Below are 9,923 nucleotides of genomic sequence, written 5' to 3'. Positions count from 1 at the left end.
CCGTTTCCATGCACTAAATAAATCCCAAGCCTTATGTGCAGCTTGTGGAGCAGCTCCGGGCTCCGATGCTTCCTGGTTGTCCTGGGAGAGGGGAGATCCACGCAGTGCTGGTGGGAGCAGGCATTGGGCATCATACATCATACAACCACATACATATGCATAGATCAAGGGTGAGATTTCGTGTTTTTTTTTTTTTTTTAACAAAAAGTCAGAGAAAAGTGTTTTATTGTTACTTAAAAAAAAAAAAAACAAACCAACGCTCTAGTGTTTTAGGCCACGGAGGCTCCAGCTCGGAGGCCCGGCAGGGAACACGGTAACAGTGAATGCGGTTCATGGACGTCTCCCGCTCCGGCCACATCCAGGCGCCAGCCTCCCTTCCCCCCTGGTGATCACACAACATCCTTATGCACGTACAGCAAGAGTTTACATGTAAAAGGAAGATTAGGAAAGCATTTAACGTAGTCGTAGCTTTTTTCCTCCTCATTTTTCTCTTTTTTTTTTTTTTTTTTTAAAAAAAGGAAGTGATGTAGCAGCTGGAAAGAAAGAGCCGGCGTCCCGTGAGCAGCCGCCGCGGAGCAGCAGCCGACGCTCCGCAGGGAACTCGCTCGCGGCGCGGGTCGCTTCCTTCTCCGCTCTTTGGCTTCCTCAGCGCAGGGAGGCGACGGCGACGTGAAGGGCGGCCGAGCGACCGTCGGCCTCCGAAGGCTGCGGCCTCCCGAGGCCGTGGCGGCCGCGAGCGGCTCCCGCCGCGACCAGGCCAGTGCCCGCGGCCACCAAGTTCTCGCTGCAGAGAAGGCTCTCCCGAGCAGCCAGCCCCGTTTGCACAATTCGCTCTGAGCCCTCGCGCGGCCGCACGCGAGCAACTTGGGGCTGCCCCGGCGAGGCTGCGCGCGGGCAGCAGCTGTCAAAGGAGAAGCCGTTTTACTTTCTTTTAAACTTGCAATGTTTGTCTTTATTTTGTTCTTTATATTTCGAAAGTGAAAAGAAATAGTATTGAGTCAATTTCTTTTTTCCTTTTTTTTTCTTTTTTTTTTTTTTTTAAATATTTGTTCTATGTATTTACAAGCCTTAAAGTTGCTCTAAAGGTTCTGAAAGTATCACTAGTACTTTTGTTTTTGTTTTCCTTTTCCCCCAGGGTAGCACTGTTTTGAACGAGTTATTTTCGGAGCACTCTGGTCCACAGCAGTTTTCTCAAATGCATTTCCTTCCGTTCCAAGGTTATGTACGTTTTGATTATTATTTTTTTTCTTTTAAATTTCTGAAGCAAGCTGAGAGGCAGGCAAAAAAATCTGTTGACAATTAAAAAAAATTTCTCTCTTCCTCATCTAGCTTACCCCAAACCCCTTGAAAGTTTTGTCTAGTTATCATGCTTTGAAACAAAACTGAGGTGCGTAGGAAGGGGAGGGAAATTTATTTCTCTGCTTTTGTTCTATTATACAATTTGTTTACAGAAACTGCAAATTTAAAAATTACACTGGCATTTGCAGTCCTTAAAATAATAAATTAAAAGTTTTCAACTTTTTTCTTTGTGCTAAACAGATTCATTTCGCTTTGTGTTTCTGTAAGTATGAGTCCTTGTTTAAAAAGGAAAGAAAAAAAAAGATTAAAACAGAAAATATTTTCTATAAATAATACATGTATTTTGGTTTAGTGCTCCCGCCCTCAGGTTTGAAGTTTTTTGTTTTCAAGTACCTTTTTTTCCTCCATGATCACCTTTGTGTTTAGCTATTTTTACCTCTCCCACTCGTGCATGTGTGGGGGAAGGGGGGGTCTGCGCGAGAATTGGCCTTGCTGCACTGTGATTGGCGAAGACGTGAAACTTTTTAAAAAAATACTTGTTTCTTTTTTTTTTCTTTTTTTTTTTTTTTCTCTCTGTATTTTTTTAAGTTTTAATTATCCTCCGACTCCTCTTCGGCCTCCCGTAGCCACGTGAAGAACGCCGTGACGGATTTTAGCGCTACTCCCTTGCCGTTCTGCTCCGCTGGGTCCTTGCTGCTCTCCCACTTGTAGAAGGCATCCTCCGATATCACCTCCTCGTCGTACAGGCAATCAAAAAACATCCGCAACAAATCTGCAAGGAGGCAAGAGCGGGAGAGCTGTAAGAGCTGCGCGGCTGAGGGCCGACAAAGCCACAGTTACAGATAAGGCGATTAACGTGACCTTTGCAGCGGGAGATGCAGACACAAGTAAAAAGCGAGGCCTCTTACTAAATTATCCCTTCCTGGCTGGTTCGACACAGCTGAGAAGGAACCCAGCTTCCTCCCATGCTGGAGGTCCTAGTGCACTCCCGGCTCCCTGGGTATTCCCATTTCTTGGGCAACCCCTGCTCTCTTTTTCCAAAAGTGCCTTCCTCCAGCATTCCTGGCACAAGCCTTGTCACTTGTGCAACTCATTTTATTCACTCCAAGGCGGCTCGTATCTGCGGACAGCGCTGCAATCGCCAGGCGCGGTGCTCTTGCATGTCCAGGTTTTGTAACATTTCCTGCATTTTCCTCTTTTGGCACCACAACCAGGAGAAAAACACTCTAGCCAAGTAATGGGGGGACTGCACTGCTCAAAGATGAAATTAGAAACTACTGCAAGCTGCTTTCCCTCATCTTTTCCATATAAACACAGCTTCACTATCAGGAAAAGCACATCTCTCTTCCAGCACTAGACTTTCCTCCCACAGAAGCAACATTTTCTTAAGAGTCAACCCCCCAGCACAGACAGGACACTTACTAGGAGGTTGATCAAGTTTTACTATTGATGCTTGTAGTGCATAAAGTGCTTGTAGTTCCTTCTCTGTGTCTGAGTCTAGGTACTTGAGTAAGATGGGCACTCTCTGCTTGATAACAGCATTGTCCACACGGAAGCTAGAAGAGTCCGCTGAAGGTGAGAGGGGAAAACAGCGTTAGCTTTGGTACCTGGCAGCAGGGACAGGTCTCTTATCACCTGATTAAAACAGAAATCACAGCTCTGAGTTAGCATGGAGTACGAAAAACACTACAGCAAAAACAGAATTATAAACTGCATTGGACATAGCAAATCAGAAATACACTGAAGTGTGTTAGAAGTCTGCTTCCTTCCAGCTGCTTTTCAGTAGAACACGCTAAAAACAAGGCTAAGAATTTTGGAAAACTAAAAGAATCTCAGAAGAGAGATGGAAAGTAAAACAAGATGTCACAGATACCCTCCCAGCAGAGATACATTAGGCAACCCTTACACATTTATCATAAATCCAATGTCATTTAGCCATTAACACTAGGTGGCATCCGAAAGATTCTGTTTTCCAGGAAGAAAGGAACTGGGCTGTGTCTTTCCCCCTGCATTCATGCAGCGGCAAGACGCAATTCCGACCTATCCCTTCCCCAAGCCAGACTCCTGCAGCTGGGGGCAGAAACGGGCACTTTACAAGGCCAATTTCTTCGCCTCACCAGACGCCAACAGTAAAATTAAAGGAAACAACGTGAACAGGCCAGATGTTTGCACTGGCTGGCAGTGCTTCATTCAGCCTCCTGAGGCTCTGGTGCTCACACTTCTTTTTCAGGAACCCACCCTCTCCTCGCAGTTCCAAGTGACTGCCAGGCCCTGCGGCGTCATGGCTCGATGTACATTCAAGCAATCCACGTGAACTCTCTCCCCCAAAATGCCCCTCATTTGGGACATAAAGACCATTAATGAGCCCGAGCCGGCTGCTTCTGCGCTGCAGCCCACGCTCCCGGCTCCCACACGCCCTTGCTGCCTCCGCGCTGGAAATGCTCATTATCCTAATAACGTCTAGCACTTTTTCCACCTTCGCTGGAAAAGAGTCAACAAAAATGATCTGCCGTTGCTCAGTGGTCTGAAATATCTGCTCAGGTGAAAGGGAGTGCAGAGTAGCAGCCCCAACAAAGTGACTGGCTGTTGCAGATCAATACGGTGCAAAAATCTTTGGGGTGTGTCAGTGTGAAAAGCAGCCCAAAAGGAGAAGAGAAAGTGATATAAACCTTAAATAAAACCCCCTAAAATAATTTTTGGCACATTTGATTGGTTTGTTTGGTGTTTGCACTGTGAGTAACTCACCTATAATAGCTGCTTTGCAAACTGCTGTCATTAAAGCTCTAAGGAATGTAGGTGAACTCATCTGGTTTTCATCTAGATTAGCCTGAAATCAAGAGTAAATGGACCAGTTAAAAACACTCCAGCGCGTAAGAGCAACCGCTCCCAAAAGCCACCGCCGAATTCGGCAGCAGGTGCAAATTCAGCAAAGGCTCCTGCAGCAGGAGACCAATTCACCCCTCTGCAAAAACACAGCATCCCCTCGAGAGCAGCTCAGGTACATCAGTGCAACGACAGTTCTCTTGCGACCAGCACAACCGATTTAACTGCTCCCACCACCTAGTTTGTCGGCTCGATAAATCGATCGAAACGACAACGTTCAGCTTTTGCGGTGCCTTTATACGTTTTCTATGTGTCTTCCACTTCTTTGACATGTTTTGTGGAGTCCTCCCTGGTGGATTTGCTTTGTACAGAGAGAAAACAGAGGGAGTGGCCGCGTAACTCGCCCAGGAGCCTGCGGGTGTCCCGAGATTTTCAGTGCTGCTCGCACTCTGCTGCCCTCGCAGCAAGTGAAAAAGGACATTTCTAGCACATCCCTCCAGCAACACAAAGAGCTGCAGCGACGCTGACCGAGGTTTTTAGCTGCAAGCAGAGCTATAAACACTTTAGGCTGAGCTCTGTGTCAGAAGAAAGATTTAAAATCTGGCTTGTAGGATGATGCTAGAGTTAAGGGTAAAATAAAATAAAAATAAATCTCTTTTTTGTTACTATTGTCTCTTTTCTTTCTTTTTTTTCCCTTTACACTGTCTGGTCCAAGGGACATGCGCTCTCTGGTGTGGTCCAAACTTCAGATGTTTTTAAAGCATGGCACGGTATGCAGCTGGGCAGGGGGGAATCTGCGTAGGCCATGTCACAAAAAACAACGAGATGCTTTTATCCCATGTTTAGGGATAAGAACACTCAGAAAGGGAACACGAGGCAAGAAGGAACATAGCAACAGACTTGGTTTACAATGTCATGGCCATGTCTGTCTGAACCAGAAGCAACAGTTCAGAGGGAAAGTCTATTTAAGTGCAGTTACCCAGAGGAAGGTAATAGCAGTACCTTTTTTTTCCCCCAAGAAAGAGCTTTTTTAAAAACAGCGCATTGTGTTTATTTCTCAATTCTGGTTCGTGTCATATGGCAACCCCCTTAGCAAAGCACAGAGGCATCGCCACGAAGGCAAACGTGCCTCAACTGGCAACGCACGGGCTGGGGCTGCACGAGCCCGGTAACGTCTCACCTCTGGGGAGCTACCGCAGCGATAAGGAAGCTGCTCTATGCCAGGGACTACAGATTATAGGCGTCTCCCAGCTACTCTTCCCAAAGGCCAAGACTAGCTCAGACCTGGCACTGCACGAACGTAACGAAAGGCCTGATGGAGACGCCCCTCCAGATGAGAACGTGTTTGCAAAAGTGGTTAACAAGCTCCGCGTAGGGAAGGTGGAAATGGTCTTTGTACCTCTACCCAGTCAAAGATTTGTTCGTCGTTCGCCTTGTCCTCGACGATGAGTTTTTCTAGCTGTTTGTTCAGCTCTTCTGCAGAGAGTTCCTTCTCTGAAAGTGCTTCTGAGGAACTGGAACAGTCAGACTCCGTGAAGTCCAACTTCTGCAACATCAGAAGCCAGGAGGAGAACCAGTTATATCTACTTTCCTGCGCTGCATCAAGACAACAGCTACAGTTCCTTCTGCTTTCTGCCACTTTCCAATGCTAAGTTATCCTTAAAATGATTTACACACTTTCCTCTGCACGTAAGGATGGGAGGGAAGGAGACTCAAAGACAGGACTGGGGACCCAAACTCAGCAGACCCAAATCACCAAGCAGACACTTGCTCTCAACTCACTTGTTCCATGAGAAAGGTATGTACATCCTCCCCTTCAGGTAAGTAGTCCTTCCAACTGAGGCCAGTCTCCCTCCATAAGGTTCCCACTTTCTTATGGCTCTAAAACACAAACATTTTTGCCCGTTTTAAATGACTCTCCAGAAGCTCGGGGGAGCTTACGCAAGCTGGAATGGTGATGCTGTGTCAGGAGAAATAAAGAGCTGTTCAGCTACCAGACAAGATGCCTAGCAATGAAGTGATCACATTTGGAGATCCCGTGCAAGAGAAATCATATCAACCACAGATGCAATCCTGCCACAGGTATAAGTCGCTCGTAAAGTGGTCACACACCGCGGAGATGTGTGCTAAAACAAGGTGTGATGTGATACATGGGGTTTGTAACACCTTCCATCGGGGGTTACCTATGGAGAGGGGCTATGTATGAGCAAGGCACCGTGTCCTGCAGCTGTGACACGGAGCTGGCAGTTGGATGACCTGGATTCTTCTCCTGACTCTGCCACCAACTTATTCCATGACTCACTCTTCCATACTCTGACATTAAGACACCAGGAAATTATCTACTAGAAAATTGTTATTTGCGGGGCTGTTTTCTGTGCAGACATCAAGCCTCAAACACAGCTATGTAGCACCAAGTTCACTCTTCAATTCCTAGACTTTATTGCAGACTTTGAGGAAAGCTCCTTTCACGGCACCTACAGCACAACCTTTTGCATCTCCTAATGTCAGGCTGACCTTTTGGTATCTCGTTTAAAACGGCACATATGCAATTCTGGCAAGCGTAAAAACTCTAGTGACAACCAGCTATTCTCACCCAAAAGCTCTGCAAAAATACTTATCCTGTAGCACCTAAACAAGGAGTGGGGGTCACTGTGGAGCCAAAGCTAAGCAATGATGTAAAAACAGTCTGAATATTTTGAAATTTAATATACAGATTAGGAGAGTCCCTGCTGCAATCCACCAGCATGAGGATTGGGTGACTGATCCCAGATGGAAATGTCTAACTCAAAATACCCCAGACTATACCCAAAAGTGGTCTAGATAAGATCGCATCAGAAAGCTGTGGCAGAAATGGAAGCCTAAGCCTGTGCTTCAAGTCCCAGAGCACGGCAGCTTTTGTTTCTGAGAACAGAAGGGGAAAAAAAAATGTAAATCAACTGTTCAAACAAGCAATTGACTAAAATAAATAAATAAGAAGCCACTATCCACACTGCTAAACTGAAATGCTCCCAGAACAGTCCACCTTATTTGAACGCATGCTTTAAAAACAGGAAAGTGAAGGGATTTTACAACGCTTAAAATAGACTCTATCCAAAGTGCACTATTTAGCTGAATTGAAAAAAATAAAAATAAAAAAGACAAAAACGGAGACAGAGTTATATGGAAACCATCAAACTGTTTGGACAGACAACTGTGACACGCGTAAGAGAGCTCTAGAAGTTACAGGGTGAAAAGGTGTCACTACCCCTAGTGGTGGGTGAGTCCTAGAGCTGGCAGGTTTAGTTTGGATAAGCAACCAGAAGTCTGAGGCCATCTGAAGCTTATCCGAACCCTCAGAACCTCTCCGGGCTCCAAGAACTGCTCTCTCACAAGATTTTTCCGGTACTTGCTGCTTCTGGTCAGCCCAGAAATACCTCGAGAATGTCCCTCTTGCAGTATTTCAGCACTCTAGCTTCTGGAAGAAGCCAGGTGCAAAGGTACCTGCAAAAGGGAAAAGTGATGAGAAAGAAAAGTTAACTCAACTTTTTGGGAGCCTCGTAATGCTTGCTGTGAGACTGGGGATGGAGAGGCGGGTTTCCTACGTTATGTGGCTTGGCTGACCCATCTCTAAGCACCTCTGTGTGGGAAGTGTGAGCATGTATGTGGCTTCATGCATAAACATGTACGTGTTGCATCCGGCTCAAAACTACGAGCTGCACACCTGGACACTTACCATTTGTTTGCATAGAAGGTGCAAGATTTCAGCAAGCAAGACCCCGGCTCTTCCCACAGGAAGCAAAGGTTTGCTAAATTCTCTAGAATGAAAGAAAAAGAGATTATTCCTCTTTGTAATTTGAATTATCCCCAGAACACAAGACAAGGGGTAGTAATTAAACTACTTAATCCCCAAATAGTCATTACAAACACAAGAATAACCAAACAGCCACTGAAAGAAAATGGTGTTCCTTACTGCATAAGTTCTCTCATAGAGATTCCTCCTTCTTTTAACATGGGGGTCACCAACTCAGCTAGGTATAACCAAATATGAGGGATATCTATGGCCATATCATCTGCCATCTCCAAGGTGTCTGAAAACCTTTAGAAAAAGAAGGGGAAAAAAGTCAAGCATTAAATACAGTTTAAGTCTGTTCTCCTGCCAAGTAAATCTGCACCATATTAAATCCTTTGTCTTAAAATAAAAGCAAATCAAGGATAACAAAGCATACTGCTGCCATCTAATACTTTCAGCACTTCAAAAGTGCCAGGAGTTAGTACTATCTCTAGGCAGTACCACGGGGCACAAGTTCCATCCAGAAGAGCTTTATTTAGAGTAATTCTTCCAATCAAGCAATGCACTGTCACCAGCTAATAAAACCTGAAAAAGGTCTTTTTGTCTATGGACATACAAGGTCTAATAAATGGAGTTTCCTTAAAAAAATTAAGGGGAGGCCACATGTAACATAGCACAACACTCAATTAATTCTTGTGTGAGCCATCACCTGCCTAAAAGACAACACAAGGGAATGTTCAGTAAAACAGGAGGGAGTTTCTTTCTTCTTCCATGAATCATCTGCTCAAGCTGGCCAGACAACAGACAGAACGTGAAACGGGGCAGGCCCAACTACAATATCTCTCCCAGCTCCCTGTGAGGTTTCCAGAGCTGCTCAGCACTCGTCATTCCTGACAAGAAGCTCGTAGGGGCTCCACACCTGCTGCAACATGATTGTGTTTTCTTGTTCTCCAGAGTTTTAAAACCAATCATTTCTCCCTTAAAATCTTGAAGACCCTGGGTCTGTTTTACACTTAATCTCCACCCTTGCACACCAGTGTTAGGAACAGCCTTTGAGGCTGTCTATCCCTTACAAGGGCAAGTGCAAGGTTCTGCACCTGGGGACGAATAACCCCGGACACCAGGACAGGCTGGGGACTGACCTGCTGGAGAGCAGCCCCGCAGAGAGGGACCTCGGCGTCGTGGTGGACGACACGATGACCCTGAGGCAGCAGTGTGCCCTGGTGGCCAAGAAGGCCAACGGGATCCTGGGGTGCATTAAGAAGAGCGTCTCCAGCAGGTCGAGGGAGGTGATCGTCCCCCTACACACCGCCCTGGGGAGGCCACATCTGGAGCCTGTGTCCAGTTCTGGGCTGCCCAGGACAAGAGGGATGTGGAGCTGCTGGAGAGAGTCCAGTGCAGGGCTACCAGGATGATCAGGGGCCGGGAACATCTGCCCTGTGAGCAAAGGCTGGGAGAGCTGGGCCTGTTCAGCCTGGAGAAGAGGAGGCTGAGGGGGGACCTGATCAGTGTCTATAGAGACCTCAAGGGAGGCAGTGAGGAGGAGGGGGCGGCCTCTTTTCAGTGGTGGCCAGCGACAGGACTAGAGGAAATGGCCACAAGCTGAGGCACCAAAAGTTCCACAGGAACTTAAGGAAAAATTTCTTGACAGTGAGGGCGCCCGAGCCCTGGAACAGGCTGCCCGGAGAGGTTGTGGAGTCCCCTTCTTTGGAAATCTTCAAAGCCCACTTGGACACAGCCTGTGCCACGTGCTCTAGGTGACCCTGTGTGTGCAAGGAGGTTGGACTGGATGATCTCTGAGGTCTCTTCCAACCTTAAGGATTCAGTGATTCTGTGACTGAGCGGGGACTGTCTCATTTGCTTTGTTCTCTCCATCCTCTGGTGCTGCTTCAATCCAGGTTTGTCCCAGCATTTCTGCCAGCAATTGGTTTCGCGTCGCGTGTGTCCCCGGAGCTGCGCTGTGACCAGCACTCACACCACACCCTCTAATTACACAGCAATTTGTCTTGTGTGAGCAGCTGTAGTTGTTTGC

General features: G+C 46.7%; 1 protein-coding gene across 1 annotated transcript in view; it reads right to left on the bottom strand.

The window, feature by feature from the left end:
- Nucleotides 1–1,024: 1,024 nt before the first annotated feature.
- Nucleotides 1,025–9,923, bottom strand: part of EIF4G3 (eukaryotic translation initiation factor 4 gamma 3) — a 60,008-nt gene continuing 51,109 nt past the window's right edge. The window contains exons 30-36 of the mRNA XM_026050952.1: nt 8,072–8,197; nt 7,835–7,916; nt 5,905–6,003; nt 5,522–5,668; nt 4,045–4,126; nt 2,722–2,868; nt 1,025–2,071 (exon numbers count right to left, since the gene is read on the bottom strand). Of these exons, the coding sequence (XP_025906737.1) occupies nt 1,890–2,071; nt 2,722–2,868; nt 4,045–4,126; nt 5,522–5,668; nt 5,905–6,003; nt 7,835–7,916; nt 8,072–8,197 (865 nt within the window). The 3' untranslated portion in view covers nt 1,025–1,889. The remainder of the gene's footprint in view (nt 2,072–2,721; nt 2,869–4,044; nt 4,127–5,521; nt 5,669–5,904; nt 6,004–7,834; nt 7,917–8,071; nt 8,198–9,923) is intronic.

Source organism: Nothoprocta perdicaria, unplaced genomic scaffold, assembly GCF_003342845.1.
Source record: "Nothoprocta perdicaria isolate Ctin4 unplaced genomic scaffold, notPer1 scaffold_72, whole genome shotgun sequence".
Lineage (NCBI taxonomy): Eukaryota > Metazoa > Chordata > Aves > Tinamiformes > Tinamidae > Nothoprocta > Nothoprocta perdicaria.
Note: the sequence above shows the minus strand (reverse complement) of the source record. Positions and strands in the feature narration are given on the sequence as shown.